Raw genomic sequence first — 24,502 nt, 5'->3', positions numbered from 1 at the left:
GTCTTCCTCCCCAAAACTCATTACCCAGTTTAATACTTTGGACTAACCCTTCTTTGTATGATGACTGGATGTTGATTTTTATTAGATACTTTTCTGTATTGATGTAGCTCTGATTTTTCTCACTCAATCTGTTATTGTAATGAGGCAATTCTGGGCTTATGCATTCCCAGATCCATCCCTCATTCCCGCTTGCTCTGTTCTAGATTATACAGGGGCCGACTCCAGCAGGCTGCAATCAAACTAGCCAGCAGCTGGCTGCCATTTTGGTTCAGCTAATCGGAAACACCAGCAAGAGATTAGAATCCTGGAAGACAGAGCAGTCAAAGATTTTTCTCCTTCCTCTGCATCAGATGGCTTGTCCTTCAGTGGTTCCCTATTCTCCATGGCTCCAGCCACTCAACCGTGAGGGAGACCCATCATGGCTCTGGATCCTGTTGAATCCAACACCCAGGTTCCAGTAACACTGTCTCCTTTCTTTGTCCTTCCATCCTAGGGGTGAGTGATTTACTCGTGTTGTTAATAATTGGGTTTCCCACTTCTCTCCTGCTTGGCTTCCTACCATGTTTGTAACCAACTCCATGCATTAAGTAAGTTCCCTCATGGTAAAAATTTACAGTGGTTTCTATTTTCCTGGACAATCCTTCACTGTTACATGCCGCCAATTATAATGACTGATCTTCTAGTGTGAAACTCCTTTGCATTCCTGGCATAAACCCAGCTCTGTCACCAGCAGGTAAATATGCTTGTCTCTTCTGTAATTAATAAAAATAATTTATAAAACAAAATACCCTGGGCTCTGAAACTTTCCCAAAATAAAGTATCTTTCATCATCATCTTCACAGCCTTCTCAAAAATAATTTTTACACTAGCTAGTTGGGGGCACATATTGAAAAATTCTAATAACATAAGTAATAGAGTGATTTAGTCAACTTGTAAAGAAAAATTCAAGCAATATATATGACGTTAAATAGCACGGCTTGTGCAACAGAGCCAAAATGGTACTCAAAGGGGAAATATATGTATTAGAAAACAAGAGCTATTTAAATCACCCAAGAATTTCAAGAAGCTAGGTAATGAGCATCATATGAAACCTTAAGTAATGGAAGGCAGGAAAGGATGAAGGTAAGTGTAGAAATAATGAATTGGAAAGCAGTAAGGCCAAAAAGCAAATGTCAGTTACTTGAAAATATTTGTGAAACATATTTTTTTGAAAATATGACCAGGTACTAAAGAAAAAAATAACACATAAGCAATATAAGTTAAAACTGTATAATCTATAAAAGCAAAAGATATTTAAATCATGAAAAATCACAGCAAATATGATATATGATTTCCTCAACAGAAGCAAATGGTGGTCAAGGAAAAGTTTCTACATATGAAAGTATTTCAGGTAATAAACTAAACCTGAATGAGAGAATTTGAAAATTACCCCTCTGCAGCCCCCAATGGGTAAATGAAGGTGAGGATCATGCATGACTGCCAACTCAGCACAAAGGACAACAATCATTGTGCTCTTCTTAATGGAAGTACCTGGCGTCACTAGTTAGCAGTCATGTAAATAACCAACTTCATCAAGCTTCTACCTGTAACTACCAATTTAAAAAACATGTTAAATGACATCAAACTGTTTCATTCAACGTAATCTATATTATGGAAAACTTGAAAAATACAAAACCTGCTTTTTTCACAACAAAAGCTACAGGAAACAAAGATGACGCAGGGGAAAAGTATTGATTAAAAAAGACTTAAGAGATATAAAAAAAATCACAATATATACACTGTATTTGTAATCCAAACTAAAAAAAAAGTAATATGTAAGGTAAATGTGAAAATTTACTACATATTTGCTCTTGTTAAACTATTTAAATTTTTAGGAATGATCATTGTTTTGGGTTTATATTTTATAAAAGATTCCTTGTCCGTTATCAATGCTTACTAGAGACGAATCATCCTGATGTGTTTGACTGCCCTCAAATTAGTCCATTGGCAGAGATGTGGGGATGGTGAGGGTACCTTGGAACCAGACTGGCCATGTACTACAGATGATTGATGCTGACTGCCAAGTATATTGGGTCCCTCATAACATTCTCTGCTGCTGTATGTGTCTTAGAGTTTTTGTTATAATAATAAAGTTTTATTATAAACATCAGCACCATGGGCTCTCATATCCTAGTGTGCACAGCACGTGTGCTTTGTAGAGGCCATTCCACAATTCCAGAAGACCAGCAGCTTCTGGATGGTGGGGGCTGAGATAGCGACTTTGGATCCCATGGCCACTTGCCCTCTGAGCCCCTGGTGTGCTGTTAGAGGATCTCGTGGTCTTGGAAGGTTTTGTGAAATACCCTGTGTCAGTCAGTTCTGCTCTCTGTGAGCCCTCAGAGTGGTGCCAGACAAGGTGCTGCAAGCAGGAAAGCGAAACCCACATCTAGAATGTGTACCTATCAATTTCAGTAAAGATGAACCTCTCCTCCTACAAGGATGGAACTGAGATGTTGTGATCAACTCACCATTAGTGGCTCAATGATCTTCTGGCGGGACGGTGCCACTGAGGCATGGGCATCACTCTCTGTCCACGGTAGGGCAAACACCTGGTAGGCGCCGTAGCTCATCTGGCCTGCTGGTGGCGCCTGTGCTGCTGAGCCCAGATGCAGCACCACCCTCGGCCCCATGGCTCCTCCACGCGTGAGAGCACTGTGCAGCCCTGAGGGACCACTGACAGAGGCTGGGCGCTCTCAGTTCTTCAGGCATCGGGTCTTCAGCCATGTTTCTTGCCTCTTGTATGCTGCATGCTTTTGTGAGTAGTAAGAGGCAATGCAGGTATCTTCCTTTTTGGTGTCCCTCCCTATCGGTTCGTTGATGTACCCCTTCTCCAAACCTACTTGTGGCAATCTACCAAAATGTCTCATTCTAAGTACCTGACTGACTGGCCAATCCATTTTCCATCGTCTTTAAGCCCAGTCTATTCTTGACGCAGGCCCTTTCCTTTATCCATATATAGTGGATCCCTAGAGGCACCATCAGAAGTTGCATCCACTGGGAGCGCATTTCTGCTCGCCCCCGTCTCTATGGCCACGTGTGGTGGAGGTGTACTGTACAGGAGTCCATTTCCCCCTGGGGTTTCAGTTCATCTCCACTCAGCATTTCTACACCCCAGCACCTCGTCAGGAAAGAACTTCCTGGTCCATTAATCTCCAGGAATAAACTGAGGCAGAGGTGCTTGTGACACATTGGCAGGTCATATTGGGGTTTAGCTCACCTTCTTGTAATCGATGGCCCTGCTTGGGTCTGGTCTCCTCAGAGACACCACTTCTGTTTTGTGGTGGATTACTGTTGCAGTCGCCTCCCTTTGTGGGTCTGACAGAACCTAGCTCATGAGGACCAATGGCTGCATGCTGTATGCCGAGGAGGTGGCCATGTGTTCCAGCAAAAAATAACAAACCCGGCAAAGCAGTTGCTATCAAGTGGGTGGTGATCCACGGTCCTCCTTAGGAGCCTATAGGTTTGAGTAGGGTCCAGACCGCTGAGGAGGTATGGTGGGGCCCACCTGCCTGCATCCTTTTGGTGTTAAGGGTGTCATTAATGTTGCACATCTCCCAAACCAGAGGGAATCTTGGTTTGTATTTACTCTCACAGTCAAGGTGCAGGGAGTGCACTTGGTCTCCCCTGCTCTGATAGCTTCTATACTAATGGCCTTGTGTGCATTCAGGGCTTGTGCCCATCATCAAGCACGTCTGTTCTAATCACACATCTGCAGATGGCAGGCAGGAGCTCTCTGGGTCAGATCTAGGCCAGAACTCCATATGTTCCTGTGCACACATGCTCCCCGTCCACTGTGGACACTGACGGAGTGAAGGCCTGACTATCACTTCCCACAGCATCCCGCTTCTAGACGTCCTCACAGTGCTTGCGTCTTTCCTCTCTCGCCCACGTCCAGTCACCAAGGTGAACAATGTGGGTCTCTTGTGGGACAGACTTGGGGAATGATGGCTTTCATACATCTGCCAGGGTGTTGCAGAGTCTTTACTCATGAGGATCCCTCCTTCCCTTTGGTGAATGGATTCTGTGTCTGACAACTGACTCAGGTCTGGGAACTGGGGAAGACCTCATGACACTTTTGGAGCCCTCTCCTGCATCCTCCTGCTCACTCATCTTTGCTATGTATCAGATAGTAAGGAATCTGCCTGCAATGCAGGTGACCTGGGTTTGATCCCTTAGTGGGGAAGATCCTCTGTAGAAGGGAATGGCAACCCACTCCACTATTCTTGCCTGGAAAATTCCATGGACAGAGGAGCCTGGCTGGCTACAGTTCATGGGGTCCCAAAGAGTCAGACATGACTGAGCGATGAACATTTTCACTTATACTAATTAAGGCACAGATTTGTGGACAGCCCATCTCTCTTGACCCTAAGAACACCGTGTCCTGTTAGCAAGTTCAATACCCCTTTGCAGATCATAGCTTCTTTCTGCCACATCATTTTTGCGGCTTTTACAATAACAGAGATCACATTCCTTTTGAAATTTAAGTGCCACTTGCTGAATTGAAGGGGGTGTGATAAAAAAAAAACTTCCAGGATTTTTTCTTCCACCTCCCAGCTTCCCAAAGCCCCAAACCACCCTGCCTCAGGCACCGAGTGCTCCCTCTGGAGCCCCACCGCCTCACACTGTGTTGCCTTGTTGTGAGGGACTAGGGGACGTCTCTCCACCGTCCTCATGTGACTGCAGCTCCTAGACCATCGCTCTCGGTGTGGGCGTGTTCTGCTTCTTCTACTGTCCCCTCTGCTAACACGGCCTTCCACAGAGCAGAGGCTCCCTGAGACTCTGGGGAGGAATAAGCCAGTGAGCAAGGTACTTACTTATTAACTGCAACCAATTTTACCCTAATTTCTTTAATAACTAATGCAAATCCAAATAAACATAGATCTTTTAGTTTTATAGATTAACAGATGACAAAAGGTTTTAGAATTAGCTTTTATTTTTTATTCTCTATTTCCTTTTATTTTTTCCCCCATGCCCAGCAGTTTTGGGGATCTTAGTTCCCCAACCAGAGATTGAACCTGGGCCCCAGCAGTGAAGTGCTGAGTCCTAACCACTGCACTGTCAGAGAATTCCCAATTCCTCTATTTTTTGACTCCATCAATTTTATTGTTCTTTCCCATTTCCAAGAAAATTCCTATTCCAGTGAAATGTTAGCTTCCTCAGGGTCACAAAATAAAATAGGAGAGTTCCCAGGCTCTTTTACGAAAGAACAAAACTCCTATCCTTAAACTGGGTAAGTATCAATACATGTGTGATCATTGTAATTCACAAAGTTAGATATTGAAGGTTATTAAGTCTTCAGCTGAAAAAAACAACATTTGAAAAATTTCTAAAGAAAACAGAGATGAATCTCCATGTCACTGTGGAAAGAAGGAACCCAAAGATGCTACACACCGTGTCCCTGCAACTAGCCCAGGACCTCAAGACTGAGAAGGCTGACCGCTCCCTCTTCAATCACGGAGGGAAGGGTCAGCCCCCCTTCCTGCCCCCAGGACATGCTGTTGCACGTGGACCTGGAAGGAGTCTGGCTGCTGCTCTGGCTCAGGGCCCCTCTTCCTCCTCCCTCTCAGCCTCTGCAGATGGGAGTGGGAAGGACCTGGAAGCCCCTTGATTGATTTTGAGCAGATGCTCTAGGACGTGCTGCTTGCTGGTCTCCGCATAGGCCTGGGCACCCCACAGGAACTGGTAGCGAGAAGGGTCACTGCGGGGCACCTACTGATATTCCAGGTACCCCTCCTGAACCCACTTGGGTCAGCACTCCCTGGGGTCCCCATAGATGTAGTGCTCCCTCCAGGGGTATACGCCCATGTCGTTCAGGGTTTCCCAGATCTCCTCATGGGCGCAGTTGCCCTCCAGGAGGATCGTGCCTAGAGCCACCACCAGGAGGCGGGCCTTGGGCATGCTGTGCCCGTCACTCGCCCTCCCATTGCAGGCGAGGCCCGGGGTGGGGACTCGCTGTAGATGTGCTTCCTGTGGTCCGCCTCCCTCACGTCCACGCCGACAACCAGCTGCAGGCGTTCCGAGGCTTGGCGGAAGGCCTCAGGGACGTGGGGCCCGTCCTCTCTGAGGACCATGTTCAGGATTTCATCCTTCGTGGTTGGCTCCTTGGTGTCGTACTTGAGGAGCAGGAAGCACGCCAGCTCCAGCACCAGCAGATGCAGTGGGTCTGGGTGCGTGGACTCGGCACCTTCCTGGTCCCGCTGGGTGCGCTCAGCCCCTCATCTTGGCTGCTGGAGGCCTCATCTTTGGCTTGGCTCCATGGAGCGGCAGCGGTGGTGGGGGCGGGGCGGGGGAGGCCCCCTGAGGGCTCGGCGGGGGGCGGGAAGTGGGTGCTTCCACATCAGCCAGCCCCAGCTCCTCCAGGGTGCCCAGGGACAGGACAGAGGAGGAGGAGGAAAGCAAGGAGAAGGGGGAAAGCTATGCGGCCTCCGCCTCCGCCTCCGCCTCCTCCTCCTCCTCCTCCTCCTCCTCCTCCTCCTCCACCTCCGCCTCCTCCTCCTCCTCCTCCTCCTCCCACTAAATGAACTGTCCCGCCACTGGGCTCTCAGCCTCCCTTGGGTCCTGAAGGTTGGCCTCACTCTCCTCATGGAGCTCGCTCATCCCAGGCATGACTGGGATCAAACCACAGACAGAAGTGAGGCAGGGGGACAGATGGGGACCACGGGCCTGCGGGAGAGAGGGGGTGTGAGTGGCCTCAGCTGAGAAGCCCACCCTGGGTGGATGGACACAGGCCACTGACAGGTCCCCTCTTGAGGGGTGCTCTCGGGCCTCACAGGGATGCTCCCCTGGGCAGGCTGTCTTCTGCTAATGCGAAGGAGGAAGTGAGGTGTCTCCCAAGGGTGCAGTCAGCACAGCCCGAGGTTCCGGGGCTGATACGGTGAGGGGAATTGGGCCTTGTGGCGTCCCGTCTGTTCTGGGGTGGGGAGTCCGTGATGCACACTCAGGGGACCCACCTCACCTAGACTCCTGGCACTGCCTGGACCGCCTCTGCTCTGCAAGCTGCGGACAGAAGCTTCAGACCTGTGCTTTCCCCTCTGGGTTCCTGGAGCCCCTGTGAGAGGAAACAAGGGGGTACCTCAGTCATAGACTGTGGCATGGCGCTGGGGCCCTTGGTGCTGACAGGAGGACTGGGCTGGACTCCGTGAGGTTCCCCTTGTCCTGAGGTGAGTGGTTCCCCCCTGTGCTCACAGAGGGCCCTCCACTTCCTCCTGGCAGTGTCTGGGCCCTCCTGTCTGTTCTCCTCAGGCAAAATTCTCAAGACAATTTCCCTGTACTGAAAGGAAGAAAGAGAGGGGCCCTGAATACTGGCCACGCCTGCCCAGGGGCTAACAGGGCTCACAAGGGACAACAAGGGGTGGCCAAACTCTGTGGAGTGCCTCTGTGCTGGGACGACGGGGAGTCACATGAGTCTCCACCTTGACACCCTGAAAGGACCCTCTGTTGACTGTGACCCATCTCCTTAAGCAAAGGCCTTAACAGTCATGACACCAGAAGTGAGAACACTCAATGCACCCACCTATTCTGGGCCACCCTGTGTCAACAAAGGGACATGGCAGGCTGGGCTCCATGTACTGGGTGTGAGGAGGGGGTCTCCCCAGTGTTCCCCTGACCTCTGCGTGGGCCTGAGTCCAGACCCTCAAAGGAAGGCCCCTGGCCTTGACCAACCATCTGGCTGAGGAGGTGGGCCTCAGCGTTCCGATGGTTTCTAGGGCTGGTAGGAGGGATTTCTGTGGCCCCCTCTCTGTGGCGGGGATTGGGGTTCCCCACTTCGCCTCAGGGTCCTCACCTTGACTCCCAGTGACTCTGGGGCTCCTCCTGCTGCTGAGCAGACATGCTCCCCAGATGGCTGCCCCAGCGAAGTCTCCCCCTCCGGGCCCGCCTCCACCACAGGCGCTCCCCCATCCCCACCACGCAGGGTCCCCACTGTTCTGGGGGAGGCTGATCCTCAGTCCATCCTCAGGACCTTCGCTCTGATTGCCATCCAGCCTGGCCTGAGCCATGCTGACTGAGTTCTCCTGAAGCCTGAGCCCTCCAGAAACCCCCAGAGCTTCCTTCCAGGTACCTTGGCAGCAAGAGTGCATCACCCTGGCCTCCGTGCTGGGCTCCAGCGGGGATACAGCAGACCGCCCTGCAGGGAGGTTCCCTTCTTTCTGAGCAGGGGACCCGGCAGTCCTCCCCAAGGGCAGGCTCAGGCCTTTCCTGCCCAGGCTCACCCTGGGGCCCCTCGAACTCAGCCCCATCCCCCCGAACCCTGAGGTGCTGCAGTTGGGAGGGGGATGTTTCCTAGGGACCTTCCTAGGTGACCTCCTCCGGGTCCTCCCTCACTGTCTGATGGAGCCCGGGCCCCTCCCTCTGCCCACCTGCAGCCTCCTGACCCCTCAACCCAGACCTGCAGCTGGTCCAGATGGAGAGGCTGCCCTCAGGGGGCAGCACCTGGAGCCACACGCCCAGGCTCCAGGGTGACAGCAGAGCCGGAGAGGGGGACGCTGGGTTCTGGAGTCCAGGGGCCGACTCTCCCTCAGGGTCTCCACCCAATGTCCCTGCAGGTCCCAGTGGCCCGTCTTCATGCAGACAGCCCACTCCTCACACCAGGACCCCAACCTCTCTAAGACCCAGATGCGGAAGCTGGGACACACCACATTTGCTCCTCTCACCTGGGGGTCTCCCAGGCCTGGAGGCAGGGGCGGGTTTTGCTGGGGTCACCTCTGTTCTGGGGTCCGGGGCCCCCTAAATCCTCCCTCAGCGTTCTCACGTTCACTTTGGTCCCATGTAACCCTCCCCTCTGCCCTCCTGGGTGCCACCCCTATCCCAAGCTCCCAGTCTCTCTGGGACCCAGATGAGGAAGTTGGCACAGGCTGCTTATCCTGCCCTGTGGCCTCCCACAGCTGAGCGCAGGGCCAGGTTCTCTGAGACACTCCACGTTCACCCATATTCTGGAGTCCAGGGTCCCCTCAGTGCACCCTCAGGGTCCTCACTTTCTGACCCAGTAGTCCCTAGGCTTCTCATCTGCCCGCCTGAGCCCCCCTCCCACCCCACGGCAACAAGTTGCAGTCTGGCTGAGACCTAATGCGAATGTCAGGACGCCCTGCCACATGCCCATCCGCCTGGGACATCCCAGGCCTGACGGCAGGCCTGGGCTTCTCTGGACACCCCACTTTCCTACTCCCCACTTCTCAGGGCTCCAAGAGCCCTTCCCTCCTGCCTCTGCTCCTCATCTCGGCTCCCTTCAGGACCTGGGCTCCTCCCTCAGCCCACTTGAATTTTCTGCCCTGAGACTCAGGCCCTCCCCCTCCGGTCCCCATTGCAACAAGCCCACTCGGGGTCTCCCAGGGAGGATGCAGATCCTGTGGGGTCTTAGTCCTCCCTCAGGCTCCTCTCCTGACCCCCCTCCCCATATGGCTGGCTTCCTCTCTACCGGACTGGACCCTCCTCCCAGACCCAGGCCCGCACTTTCTCACACCTCTGAGGCAGACAGAACTCGGGTGACATCACATTGGGACCCGTGGCTCAGGGACTGCCAGGGCTGAGCTGGGAGTGGAGCTGGATTATCTGGAGTCCCTGGGCAGAGGCCCCTCCCCAGAACTCACTCCTGAGGGTCCTCACTTGGGAGTCCTTGAGGAAATGCTGGCTGCAACGGGCTCCCTCCCAGTCGGGTCTGCAACTCCATCCAGCTGCACCCCGAGTGCAGAGTGACTCTGTGACCCAGACTGGAAGCAGGAGGGGGGGCTGCAGCGCCCCTGACTGCAGAGGAGGGTCCCTGAGGAAGCACACCTTCCAGTGTTGCCTCCCTGCCCGCAGCCAGACTTAGTTTGTCCTAAGATTCCTTATCTGCAAGGAAGAGACTGAGCAGCGGGGTCTGGGGAGGTCTTTTGAATCAAGTTTTCTAACTTTTCACAGTTCAGAGCACTGATTTTCACTCTCTTAAGCCACATTCAGAGTCCGAATTATGTTTCACATCTTGCCAAATTTCAGGAAAGAGCATCCACTCTTATGCTGCCTGACTCACTCTGATGCTCAATGCTATTCTCTTATTTCTAGTGCAATCTTTATCTGCTGTTTAAAGCGTACCTCTCGGAAAGGCCAGTCCTCACCCTAAGGTGAGGTGATTTCAAGTGGTTATTAGCACAGACACTGCAACCCTGCTGGCTCAATCGCCTCATTCTTTGTGCTGTCCTGATCTTACCCTGTGGCTTCTGGCATCTGTGGTCTGAGACACTGTCTCCCAATTTACACAATGAAATATGGGCAGAAGCTTAAACTTTCCTGTTACCCATCCAGTCACCTGCTTCTATGCAGGCTACAGCTATATAGATATAAATACATTTAATTTCGTTCACTCTCCCTTCTTAGTGTCTCAGGATTTCTTTTGGGGACGGAAGACGGAAGCTCAAGATTGACTGTCCTTTTGGTAGATAAGTTTATAGCACTAATCTTTTAAATCTATAAAAAAAAAAAAAAAAAGGAACATTGGTATTGTCACAGAATTCTGTTTCCCATCATTGGATCTGCTCTCCTGCTCTATTTATTGGGGAACTCTTGAACTTGAGTCTACCAGTAAGCTTGTATAATGCCTCCATAGTGATCTTGTCTACATATTTGTTAGGATTCTTTTTAGATAACTTTTGCAATTTATTGCAGTTTTAAAATGAGGCATTTTCTAGTACGTGTTCTACACAGCTCTTGCTCTTGCTGGGCAAAGCACTTGATTTGGCAGTGGAAATATTCCATCCCCTATTTTTCTGAAGTCTCTTATTCATTTGACCTTTCCAAGGGCTCAGTCTTTTGAATTTGCTACATAGATGATCACATTGTAATATGAAATATTTTTTTCAGTATAAATTTATATTGCAAAATATAAAGACATTATATTTATATAACTCTGGTTTTCTGTTTCAGGGCAGCTTCAAAAATTAGACGGGATAGATAACATACTTATAGGACTTGTCCCTAACAAAAATGCCTCTAACATTTCACATTGCTGTATATATACACATGTGTATATATGTATATATACATATGTGTATATATACACACGATTTATGCATGCTCTATGTTTATATATGTGTGCACACACATATGTGTATATACAGTTATGTATTTATAGTTATTTTCAGTTGCTGGTTTATTAAATTCAAATGCGCTTTAACAACACTGCATTGTACCCTCTGGCCCATGTTTAATGGTTTGGACATCATATGTCCTTTTGCTTTGTCTATGCCTCACCTATTGTTTGTGGATATAGATGATTTTCCTTTTCTCATTTGTCCTTCCTCCACGCTTATATGTGGTTGATTATTGCTTTCACTGTTCACTTGCTTTATCCAATGAGATTTCCCTTTGTAATTTTCATAGTTGTACTTGTGGCCTGTTCTTTTCAACTTTGAGAAGTTCTGTTAAAATTTCTTGTAAAATTGGTTTCATGGTACTGAACTCTTTTAGTTTGCTTTGCTGCAGAAATTTTGAACTCTCCTTCAAATCTGAACAGTAGACTTTCTGGATAGAACACTCTGGAATGTAGTGGGGTTTTTTTTCCCCCCTTTCAGCATTTTAAAAGCAAGGTGCCCCTCCCTGTGGCCTGCAGCATGTCTGCTGAGAAGTCATTGGTAGCCTAATTGAATTTCTCTTGTAGGTAACCAACTGCATTTCTCCTGCTGCTGTAGTATTCCCACTTTATCTTTTATTTTGGACATTTTAATTACAGTGTGTGGTGAGGTGGCCCTCTGGGGGTTAATCCTGCTTGGGGTTCTAAGTGCTTCCTGAAAAAGGAGGTCTGTTTCCTTCCCTAGGATAGGTAACTTTTCAGGTATTGCATCCTCCATTATATTATCTAACCATTGCTCTCTCTCTCTCTCTCTCTCTCTCTCTGTCTCTCTGTCTTGCGCGCGCTTCTCTTTCTGGGACCCATATAATGCAAAGGTGTGTGGTGTTGTTGTCTCAGAGGTCTCTTAAACTGTCCTCGTTTTTAAAGCTTCTTTTATCTGTTCAGCTTGAGTGATTTCCACTACTCACTCTTCAAGTTTTCTGATCTGTTCCTCGGTATCATCTAATATACTCTTGATCCTTATTAGTGTACCTTTAATTTCAGCTGTGGCATTCTTCAGCTCTGTTTGGTCCATTGTTTTGTTTTCTCAGTTTCATTAAACTTCTCACCTCACTTCAGTCAGTCACTCAGTCGTGTCCGATGCTTTGCGACCCCATGGACGGCAACACTCCAAGCTTCCCTGTCCATCAGCAACTCCTGGGGCTTACTCAAACTCATGTCCATCGAGTCAGTGATGCCACGCAACCATCTCATCCTCTGTAGTCCCCTTCTTCTCTCTCCTTCAGTCTTTCCCAGTATCAGGGTCTTTTCCAGTGAGTCATTTCTTTGCATCAGGTGGCCAAAGTATTGGAGTTTCAGCTTCAGTATCTTTCCTTCCAATGAATATTCAGGACAGATTTCTTTTAGGACGGATGAGTTTGACCTCCTTGCAGTCCAAGGGACTCTCAAGAGACTTCTCCAATAACACAGTTCAAAAGCATCAATTCCTTGGCGCTCAGCTTTCTTTATAGTACAACTCTCACATCCATACGTACTACTGAAACACCTTAGCTTTGACTAGATCGTTATTGGCAAAGAAATGTCTCTTCTTTTTAATATGCTTTCTGGTTTGATCATAGCTTTCCATCCCAGGAGCAAGCCTCTTTTAATTGCATGGCTGCAGTCACCATCTGCAGTGATTTTGGAGGCCAAAAAATACGTCTGTCACTGTGTCCGTTGCTTCCCCATCTATTTGCCACGAAGTGATGGGACCCGGATGCCATGATCTTAATTTCTTGAATGTTGAGTTTTAAGCCAACATTTTCACTCTCCTCTTTCACTTATATCAAGAGGCTCTTTAGTTCTTCTTCATTTTCTGCCATAATGGTGGTGTCATCCGAAAACCTGAGGTTGATGATATTTCTCATGGCAATCTTTATCCCAGCTTGTGCTTCAACTGGTTCAGCATTTCTCATGATGTACTCTGCATATAAGTTAAATAAGCAGGGTGACAATATACTCCTTTCCTGATTAGGAACCAGTCTGTTGTTCCATGTCCAGTTCTAACTGTTGCTTCTTGACCTGCATACAGATTTCTCAGGAGGCAGGTCAGATGGTCTGGCATTCCCATCTCTTGCAGAATTTTCCACAGTTTATTGTGATCCACACAGTCAAAGGCTTTAGTGTAGTCAACAAAGCAGAAGTAGATGTTTTTCTGGAACTCTCCTGTGTTTTCGATGATCCAACAGATGTTGGCAATTTGATCTCTGGTTCTCTGCCTTTTCTAAATCCAGCTTGAACATCTGGAAGCTCGTGGTTCACGAAATGTTGGAGCCTGGCTTGGAAATTTTGAGCATTACTTTGCTAGCGTGTGAGATGAGTGCAATTGTGCAGTAGTTTGAACATTCTTTTTCATTGCCGTTCCTTGGGATGGGAATGAAAAGTGATCTTTTCCAGTCCTGTGACCACTGCTGAGTTTTCCAATTTTGCTGGCATATTGAGTGCAGCACTTTCACAGCATCATATTTTACAATTTGACGTAGCTCAACTCGAATTCCAACACCTTCGCTAGCTTTGTTCATAGTGGTGCTTCCTAAGGCCCACTTCACTTCACATTCCAGGATGTCTGACTCTAGGTGAGTGATCACACCATTGTGCTTATCTGGGCCATGAGATCTTTTTTGTACAGTTCTTCTGTGTATTCTTGCCACCTTTTCTGAATCTCTTCTGCTTCTGTTAGGTCCATTCTGTTGCTGTCCTTTATTGTGCTCTTCTTTGCATGAAATGTTCCCTTGGTATCTCTATTTTTCTTAAAGATATCTCTGCTACTGCTAAATCACTTCAGTCGTGTCCGACTCTGTGTGACCCCATAGACAACAGCCCACCAGGCTCCCCTGTCCCTGGGATTCTCCAGGCAAGAACAGTGGAGTGGGTTGCCATTTCCTTCTCCAATGCATGAAAGTGAAAAGTGAAAGTGAAGTCACTCAGTCGTGTCCGACTCTTCGAGACCCTATGGACTGCAGCCTCCCAGGCTCCTCTGTCCATGGGATTTTCCAGGCAAGCGCACTGGAGTGCGGTGCCATTGCCTTCTCCAAGATATCTCTTTCCCATTCTATGTTTTCCTCTATTTTTTGGCATTGATTGCTGAGGAAGGCTTCCTTATCTCTCTTTGCTATTCTTTGGAACTCTGCATTAAAATGGGTATATCTTTTCTTTTCTCCTTTGCCTTTCACTTCTTTGCTCAGATATTTGTAATGCCTCCTAAGACAACCATTTTGCCTTTCAGCATTTCTTTTTTCTTGGGGATGGTCTTGATCACTGCCTCCTTTACAATGTCACAAACCTCCGTCCATAGTTCTTCAGGCACTCTGTCTATCAGCTATAATCCCTTGAATCTATTTGTCACTTCCACTGTATAATTGTAAGGGGTTTGATTTAGGTCACACCTGAATGGTCTGGTGGTTTTCCCTACTTTCACTATGTAACTTCTCACTATGTACATCTGTTCTCCTCTCAAATTCTTCAGCCACTTTATGATCATTACCGTGAACTCTTTATTTGTTAAATTCTTTTCTCCTTCTCACTTAGTTTTTCTCCTGGGGTTTTATCTCATTCCTTCAATTGGAACATATTCTTCTGTTCCCTCATTTTTCTTCATTAGCTATTTTTATTTCTATGTCTTTGGCAGGTTGGTTTTATTTCTTCATCTTGGAGTAGTGGTCTTTAGAAGGAGACAGCCTATCTATCCCAGCAGTCCCCTGACCTCTTGTCACCAGATATACATGCTCTAGTGTTGCCCCGGTGGGGACTGCATGGTCCCCTCTCTTGTCACAGGCTGACTGGTTGGGCAGCCTGGTAGGCATGGCTGACCCCTGGTCTGCTTGGTTCCCAGGCCTTGCCTTGTGCAGAGGCTGATGATCACCAGTAGGTGCAGCTGGGTCATGAGGTGTCTGGCTGCTGAGACCTGGGTGGTCCCAGGTAGTGCCAGCCCACTGGTGGCTGGAGCAGTGTTCTGGGGTGGATGGTTACACTGCCCAGGGTTCCCAGATCTACTGCTATCCTGCTGTTGTGTGGGGCTCATTCCTGACACAGCTGACTTCAGGGTCCAGGGTGTCCTGATTCAAGTCTTCTCCTTCTTGTCTGGAAATCCAGGTCCTATGGGATCCCAGGTCTGCTGCTGGCCTGCTAGTGGGTGAGCTTGGACCTGATATGGCAGGCTGTAGGGCTACAGTGGACCTAGGGTTGCTTCCTTTTCACTGTTGGGTGCAGCCCAATCCTGGCGACCCTGGCTACAGAGCATGTGTTCCTGGAATGGGTGCCAGCCATCTGGTAGGCGGAGCTGGTCCCAGGGTTTCTGACTGCCAGCCTTGGGTTTGCTGAAGTTGGTGCCAGCCCACTGGTGGATGGGGCAGGGCTTGGACCTCTGGCTGTGGTGCTGAGGGTCCCCAGGCTCGTGTGGGCACACTGGTGGCTGAAGCACCATCCTGGGCACCCTGGTGGCAGGACCAGGTCCTGTGTAGGCGGGGGACTCTGAGGGTCCTAATGCAAATGCCCTGCTGGTGGGTGAGGCTGTGGCCATGCTCACCTATCTGCTTGGTCTGAGTCTGCCCAGTACTGATGCCAACAAGCTGCCTGGTGGGGCTGAGACATCTTGCTAATAAGTGAGATGGAGGATTTCAAAATGGCACTTACCAGCACCCATGTCCTTTTGTAGAACGCAGGCCCTCAAGTGGCTGCCACCAGCAGCTCTGCCCCAGGGTGAGCTCCATTTACCTACTGCCTCTCCAGGAGCTCTCAGAGATGAGCAGGTGGGTCTCACGCAGGCTTTCTCAAATTTCTGCATCCACACAGAGTCTTGGAGTGGGTGAGGTTTTCTGTATGTACTTGAAGAGTGGAGTCTCTAGCTGCTAAAGCTGCCTGGCTCTCCTTAGCGTAAGACCCGCTTCCCTTCAAGCCAAATGTTTTGTGGGCATGTTGTCCAGTGCATGACCTACAGGCTAGGTGCCCAGTGTGGGGCTCGGACCCCTCACTTCCTGGGAAGAACATCAGCACTGGTGATTATCCTACCGTGTGTGCATTGCCCACTCAGGGTACGGCTCTTGACTATACCATGAGTCTGCCCAGCTTACCCATCCTGATATGGTTGCCTTTCTATAGTACATATATACATGTGTGTGTGTGTGTGTGTGTGTGTGTGTGTGTGCATGTATATAAATATATAATTCTAGACATATTAAATTCTCTCTATATATTTCTATATATAAAATTATATTATTTTCATCACAGACTATTGCTCAGTCCTCAGTGTCATACTGTTCTTCAATAAGACCATTGAGTTATCAATGGTGAGTTGATCACAATATCTCACTTCCATCCTTGAAGGAGGAGAGGACTATCTTTGCTGAAATTGATAGGAACACATTCTCGATGTGGGTTTCGCTTTCCTGCTTGCAGCGCATTGTCTGGTGCCACTATTTGAGGGCTCACAGAATGCAGGACTGAGTGACACAGAATATTTCACAAAACCATCCAGGACCAGGAAATCCCCTAATAGCACACCAGGGACTGAGAGGGCAAGTGGCCATGAGATCCAAAGTTGCTATCTCAGCCCCCACTTTCCAGAAGCTGCTGGTCTTCTGGAGCAATGGAATGACCTCTACAAAGCACACGTGATGTGCACACTGGGATATGGGAGCCCATGGTGCTGGGTTGTCACCCTCCAGGGACCGGACATGTTCCACATCTGTCATCCTTAGTTCCCCCACGAGGTAAGATACATGATCCTTGAATCAGAGGTAGAGTAACCCCACAGATCACCACTCCCACTGACCCATGACCTCACCTACCATCCATCACTCCCAGTGACCCACAGGGAACTTCTGCTTCCGGTCTCCCAAGAACAGGTTCTATAGTTCCAGAGCAGGACTATCCACATTAGCCACATCTAGCTATTTACTTTTGACTTCACATTCTGTTAAGGTAGAAGGCCAGGCCCTGGGACGCACTAAGCACATTTGAGTTCACAATACCCAGCTTCATGTGGCTACTGGTTACCCTATTGCTGTGGTGACACAAGACAGGCTGTTCCCAAAGCAAGAAGGTTCCCCCAGGAGACACGATAGTAGTGCTACTGACCTATGAGCCACGGTTGCCACCTGGGCACTTTGGGCTCCTCTTGATAGGAGACCAACACACACAGAGAATTGTCCCCATCCCGGCAGGCAGTGCTGACCTTGATCCTAAGGAGTGTGTGGGTTACTCTGGCATAGGGGGGACAGCCAGGAAACATCTCTAACAGCCAGGAGATGTGTCTTGTGTTCCTGCAGTGAAGACAAGAGTCTTCTCTTGTGTTTCAGTGGTGAACTGACAGGTCCAAGAGCAAGGGTCTGAGAAGGGCATCGGGTCCAGGGCTTCAGAACCCTGAGTGACAAACTCTGTATTACGTCAAGAGGGAAGCCACTGGAAATGGCCGATGTCTTGTCTGAGAGTACAGGGGATTTAGAACGATCTCAGGCAAGAGAGAGTGACCATCAGTTGTGGTGCAGCAGCTGCTGCAACTGTGAGGGCCCAGCATTTGTCCAGTCTTTCTCTTGGAGCTTCTTTAGGAGAGGAGACCAACCAGAATCCTCAAGGAGCTGTCCTCAGATGAGGCGCACTCACCAGGTGAAAGGAGTGTATGTCAGTGTTGGGAGGGGTGGATTAGAGTGGGTGCCGTGGTGCCACCCAGATCTCCTCTTTGTGGCTAGCCCACTCTTTTTTGCCCAGGCCCAGCAGTGTTGATGGATGAGGACTCAGAGCAAAAGTCTTCTCCAAATTCACCCTCCACTGAAGGGGACTGCCTCCCTGGGGGCAGCTGTTTGTGAGAGACTACTCACAGGATCAGTGTGGGGAAGATACAGTGGCCTGACCCCCTCACTTGGATTAAGCTGATCTCTGCAGAGTCTTCCCTTTTCATGTCTGCTTTCTGAAAATTACTATGACCACGGTGCTCTGAAATGGCACCAGAAGTGAACAACAGAATGAAAGGCAAGTTAGACACAGAGGGTTAGCCTTTGGAGGTTGAAGTCATGGGCAAGGGCGATCTCTGTGCCCTGTCAGAGATTCCAGGAGTATGAATCCCAAGTATTTGTGTTGGACTCAATCACAAAGCTATATCTCAAGGCTTCTGTGCCCTGATGGTTATTTCAGCAAGTCAGATCATCTTCTTGTGCCAGCGAATAAATGGCACAGAATGAGTAAGCATTTACCACTACTATTGGAGAAGGCAGTGGCACCCCACTCCAGTGTTCTTGCCTGGAGAATCCCAGGGATGGGGGAGCCTCGTGGGCTGCCGTCTATGGGGTCGCACAGAGTTGGACACGACTGAAGCGACTTAGCAGCAGCAGCAGCAGCAGCAACCACTACTATTATGATTAAAGTATTTCTGCATCACACAGTAAGGCAGAGGAGTATGGATGGATGGACTCCAAGTTAGACATTTTCACCTGGCCTCCTGTGTGCATTTCATGGGGCACAAGGAAGGGGCTTCAGGCTGGGTACTTACAAATGTTAGTATCCCCTGTGACAAGGGATAGGTCAGCTGCAGTTGAGGCACTTACAATCAGCCTCCTGTTTACTCTCTGAAATGAATAAAACAATAGAGACAGCGTAAATAGCCAGTGTTTGTCTCTTATAAATACCTAAAGTAACAGACATGGCAAGGACAAAGAGGGGCAAAACCTTGTTTCAGTAAAGGATAAAGGGATATCCACTCCCACATCTTTGGGGACAAGGGAGACACCGGACATGTGAAAAAAAGGCTTCTTGTGGGTCTAGGCCTGAAGGAAGACAAAAATCCAGAAGGACTGCCTCATATAAATGACTTGACCGCCCCTTGACTGTGCTCCTGCTCACCGGGGGGACATCCACCCTCTTTCTCTCCAGGACTGCATCTCTGCTTTGCTTCTGTCTCAACTGAACCATTTCTTTCTGTGCTCTCCCACTTGTGCTATGTTTCTAATAATAAAGTCTGTACCTGCATTTACAGTTTCTGCCTCTGTGATAAATGCACTTTTCTCTGGAGGCAATGATCCATGACACAATAGCATTCAGCCTCTAGCCCTTGCTAGTCTCCTGGCTAGGATTCCAGACGCTCATCCAGGCTACGCAGGTTCAATTCCTGGGCAGGGAATTAAGATGTCACTTCGCTCAACCGCTCCCTGCTGTCTCAGGAGATCAGTGCCACTGGGAGGAGCCCAGGTCCTCACCTTGGCCCTGAATGGACGGCGCCTGGCCAGAGCTTCCATCAGTCAGGCAGGAAGGATCCTTTCCTGCTTTTTGGGACCTCAGCCCCATGGATGTGGCACCACCTTCATCCAGAATATCTTTCCACACCACCTCAGATATCAGCACAAATGGGATGCTTTTTCCCAAACAACGTGCTATTGTTGTTTATATGAAAAGTGTTTTTGTTTCTGTCTTTGTATTTAAATTGGTGAGTTGATCATGTATTTATTCCCAAACTGTTGGAGGTTTACCTAGGATCCCATGTTCCCTGCAGGCAGCTTCCAGGAAGCAGAGAAGAGACGTGAACAAGGACCTGGAGTCTCTCCCCCGCCCTGCAGTGTGCTCCGTGCTCAAAGACAGCAGCCTGTAGGTGTAGCTTGTGATGAAGACGATTCCCTTCGTGTTTGAGGAGTTTTTGAGAAAGCCAAAGTGCCTTGAATCCCCAACTGTTTCTAGTCACCCCTCTGTGCTGGCACTTTCAAATGCAAGATCTGATTTAGCTTCAAGGCTCCTGGGAATGTCAGGGAGGGGTCCCCCGGCTCCCTCCCGTGCTCGTTCTGCCCTTCCCTCTGCAGTGATGCTGCCCGCAGTCCCAGCGAGCTGAGGCTCTGCCCCTGCCTCCTGACGCCAGGCACAGTCTCCCCAGGGAGTCCCGGCTGCCTCCACGCGCTGGGACTTGCCTGCACACCTCCACAGGTGCCCTTAGGCTCCCGACAGCCATGAGCTTCATGAGGGCAGGTATCAGACAAGCAACAGTGGGAGGACAAGGGCAGTGGGCGTTTTATTCATAAACTCTAGCTAGGATATGCACAATGCCGCACTTTTCACCTCCAAGGAGAATTCTGAGGTGTGTGAATTCAAGTTCAGTGCAGATTTTGCCACTGTGGTTTCCGTAATCCCTCCTCATCTATGGCTTTAGGGTCTGACCACCTGGATAAGCTGATCCATTAGGTTAAGTGCACAGCCACCAGTTTTAAAGAAGACACTCCATTAAAATCCTACCAAAATTTGGGGATGCTTACCAAGACGTCTTCGACTATATTCTCCAAGACTGGGTAGATTGTGCAGCAAACCAAAGTCCACTCACCCCTCCCCATTTGGCAAATTTTTGGTGTAGCTAGATCAAGCAGCATAAACAGGTGTCTAACTCTCCCTGACCGCAGCGTAACTTCCCTTCCTGCCCCAGGAAATTTATCTAGGACAGAAGTGGATCTTCTAATGTGTATGTCCCATTTCAGATTTTCTTCTCACCCATGACACTGTGTATACCTGGCTGCTGCCACCATTCACCCTCATCACAATCACCTCCCACAGAATGAACCCAGCTTCCCAAAGCCCCAAACCACCCCGGACCAGGCACCGACACTCAAGTGCTCCCCGTGGACCCTGCCCCTGGTTGCCTTGTTCGGTGGAACTAGGGGATGTCTGTCCACCTTCCTCATGTGACTGCAGCTGTCAGATCATCACTCTAGGTGTTGGGGTGTCCTGCTTCTCCTAGTGTCCCCACTGTTAACACAGGGCCTTCCACAGAGCACAGGCTCCATGAAGGTCTGTGGAATAAATGAGCCAGAGCGGGACACTTATTATAAAGTCAAATCAGGCTTTTAGTACTTTCTTAAATAATAACTTGAAAAACTCCAATTGAACAGAGATAGTTTAGCTGCATAAAATGACAGACAAGAAGTACAGAGGAACTCACCTCAAATATATTTTATCTCTTAATTCTTACTAAGTAATATGATATTTCCAAAACAGTTATATTCCAAGTCCATGTAATCTTGTTCAGGGTGACAAAATAAAATGAAAGTGTTTGCAATCACTTTTACAAAACAGCAAAACTCTTGTTCTTGAACTGGGTAAGCACAAACACACTGGGATCAACGTTATTGACATAGTTAGACACTGAGGCTTATCAAGCCTCCTATTAAAAGGAATAACATTTGAAAAAATTCTAAAGGAAACAGAAATGAATCTCCATGTCATTGTAGAGAAGAGGAAGCCAAAGATGCTACACACCTGATCCCTCAACTGGCCCAGGCTGTCACGACTGAGAAGGCTGAATGCTCCCTCTTCCAACACAGAGGGAAGGATCAGCCTCCCTTCCTAACCCCAGGACCAGCTGCTGGATGCGGGCCTGAAAGGAGCCTGGCTGCTGCTCTGGCTCAGGGCCCCTCTTCCTCCTCCCTCACACCTATGCACACCGGGGTGGGAAGAACCTGGGACGCCTTCCATTGACCCTGTGCAGATAGTCCATGACTTGCTGCTTGCTGGTCTCTGCATAGGCCCGGGGACCCCACAGGAACTCGTAACGAGCAGGGTGGCTGTAAGGCACCTGACGGTACACCAGGTACCCTGCCTGCACCCACACTTGGGTCAGCAGCTCCTTGGGCTCCCCATAGATGCAGTGCTCTATCCCAGCAAATACCTCCATCACGCTGAGTGCTCTCCAGACCTTCTCCTCACAGACCCGGTCCCCTGCTACGACAATCAGGCTCAGGACCGTCACCAGGAGGCCAGCCTTTGGTATGCTCTGCCCACCCCTCTGCATCTCATTGAGGGTGAGGCCCAGGGTGGGGACCATGACGTAGATGTGCTCTCTGTGGTCCACCTCTTTCATATCCACGCCAAAGGCCAGCTCCAGGCACTGTGTGGCTTTACGGAAGACCACTGGGAAGTGGGCCTGGTTATCCCTGAGGACCCTATTCAGCATTTCAGCCTGGAAAATCGGCTCCTTGGTGCCATACTTGATGAGCAGGAACTCCAGTAGTTCAGCCGTCATCACATTCACAGCCTGCTTGAACAAGATCTCCGCATCCACGGCGGCAGAGGACGATGAATCTGGAGGGAAGGAGGCCACAGGGGTTGAGGCATCCTCCGCCTCAGCCCCCAGGAGCTGCGCCTCCACTGGGCCCTGGGCCTGGATTTGGCCCTGAAGTTCTTCCTCAGAAGTGCAGAGCTCATTCGTAGGGACCACAGGCATGATGACTGGGGTCTTGTGCCCAGTGGGGGTGTGGCAGAGGGAAAATGGAGACCGCTGACCTGGGAAAGAGAGAGAGTGTAAATGGTCTCAGTTCTGAAATGCGCCACGGGTGGCTCTGACTGAGGCCACTTACTGGTCTTCCTTGAGGGCTGCTCTTGGGCGTTACAGGGGCGCTCTTCCTTGGTGGTCAGTCCCCTGTCAAGTGAGGAAGAGAAATTCTGGCTCAGGGTGCAGCCAGCACAGCCCAAGGTTCTGGGGCCAACAAGGTGGGGGAATTAGGGCCTTTTGAGATCCCCTCTGTTCTGGGATTGGGAGCCCCTGTGCACACTCAGGACACCCGCCTCACCTTGACTCCTGGCACTCCCGTGACCTCAATACACAGACCTCAGACCTCCGCCGTCGCCTCCTGGTTCCTGGAGCCCCTGTGAGACGAATGGATGGGGCACCTCGGGGGTAGACTGTGGCACAGACCTAGGCCTTCTGTGCTGGTAGGAGGGGTTGACTCTATGAGGTCCCCCCAGATCTGGGGTGGCTACTCCCATTGGGGCTCACATGTAGTGCTCACATTTACACTGGAATGGCCTGGACCTTCCCCCTTTGGGGACCTGCAGGGAAACTCAGAACAAGTGCCAAGTCTGGACAGAAAGTGCTGAGGGGCCCCATATGTGGCCACACATGCCTAGGGCCTCCCGTGGGTCCTAGGCTGGGGAGAAGCTGGGTCACCTCTCCTCACTTCCTACCTGGCCTCCCAGCACTGAATAGAGGGGCAGGCGTCTGCTCAGTCCTCCCTCGGTATCCGGGGAGTCCAGCTTTTGCAGACCCGAAGCTTCCGCCCTCTACCAGAACACCTCACCTTAAGGCCCCTAAGAAAGAGGTGCATAAGCTGCTCACCCCACTCTGGGGCCTGCAAGACCGCCACCACCACCTCACTGCCCCCGGCCCCCCCCCCCGCCCCCCGCCCCCCCCGCCCCCCGCCCCCCCCCGCCCCCCCGCCCCCCCCGACCCCCCGACCCCCCGCCCCCCCCCCGCCCCACCACTGCCCCACACCAAGAGCAAGGATCCCTCCCTGCCTTAGGGTCTAACAGCCTCAGTCCTTCCCTGCATGGAGCCTAGACTCCAGGCAGGACCCGCGATTGTGCCGCCCGCCATGTTGAAACGCCGCAACATTCACCAGGTCCCCAGGCTCTCTGAGACCCGGATGTCAGGAAACCCTGCACATCCCGCCCGGGGACTACCAGGGTCCCCTCTGTTCTGGGGTCGGGCTCCCCTCCTCCCTCAGTGCCCTCACCTTGACTCCCAGTAGGACCCGGACTGTCCTCTCCCTACCTGAGACCGGCTCCTCACACCAAGTCCCCAGTCTCTCTGAGACCCGATGTCAGGAAGTCAGACAGGCTTAGTGCGCTCTTCTCACCACAAGGGCTCCAGGGCCAACTACCGGGGCGGGGATCTATGGGGTTCTGTCGGTCCTCACGCAGGGGCCCCTCAGTCCTCCTTCAGGCACCTCACCTTGCCTCCAGTCAGGACTGGATTCTCGCCTCTCCCCAACTGCAGCCCTGGCCCCTCACACCAGGTCCCCAGGCTCTCTGAGACCCGGATGTCAGGAAACCCTGAACATGTTCATCCCGCCCGGGGACTACCAGGGTCCCCTCTGTTCTGGGGTCACGCTCCCCTCCTCCCTCACCTTGACTCCCGGTAGGACCTGGACTCTGTCCTTTCCCTACCTGAGACCGGCTCCTCACACCAAGTCCCCAGTCTCTCTGAGACCCGATGTCAGGAAGTCAGACAGGCTTAGTGCGCTCTTCTCACCACAAGGGCTCCAGGGCCAACTACCGGGGCGGGGATCTATGGGGTTCTGTCGGTCCTCACGCAGGGGCCCCTCAGTCCTCCTTCAGGCACCTCACCTTGCCTCCAGTCAGGACCTGGGATTCTCGCCTCTCCCCAACTGCCGCCCCGGCCCCTCACACCAGGGGGCCCAGTGTCTCCAAGACCTGGATGTCAGGAAGTCAGACCATGCCTGTTTCGCTCATTCTATCCCACGGACACCCCGGACTGATAACAGAGACGGGCTACTCTGAGGTCTCCTCTGATTGTGGCCCACGGTACCCTGGTCTTCCCTCAGTGTCCTCAACTTGACACACCACAGGACCTGGGAATTGGCGCACCTGAGTCCGGGCCCCATACACGAAGTCCCCAGTCTGAGA

The 24,502-nt window shown here is 50.5% G+C and overlaps 1 protein-coding gene across 1 annotated transcript; it reads right to left on the bottom strand.

The window, feature by feature from the left end:
- Window positions 1–21,512: 21,512 nt before the first annotated feature.
- LOC138071682 (melanoma-associated antigen 10-like) lies at window positions 21,513–22,301 on the bottom strand. The gene has a single exon (XM_068963145.1). It carries the CDS (start codon window positions 22,299–22,301, stop codon window positions 21,513–21,515), a length of 789 nt encoding a protein of 262 aa, XP_068819246.1.
- Window positions 22,302–24,502: the final 2,201 nt, after the last annotated feature.

Source organism: Capricornis sumatraensis, chromosome X (genome assembly GCF_032405125.1).
Source record: "Capricornis sumatraensis isolate serow.1 chromosome X, serow.2, whole genome shotgun sequence".
NCBI classification, from domain to species: domain Eukaryota; kingdom Metazoa; phylum Chordata; class Mammalia; order Artiodactyla; family Bovidae; genus Capricornis; species Capricornis sumatraensis.
Note: the sequence above shows the minus strand (reverse complement) of the source record. Positions and strands in the feature narration are given on the sequence as shown.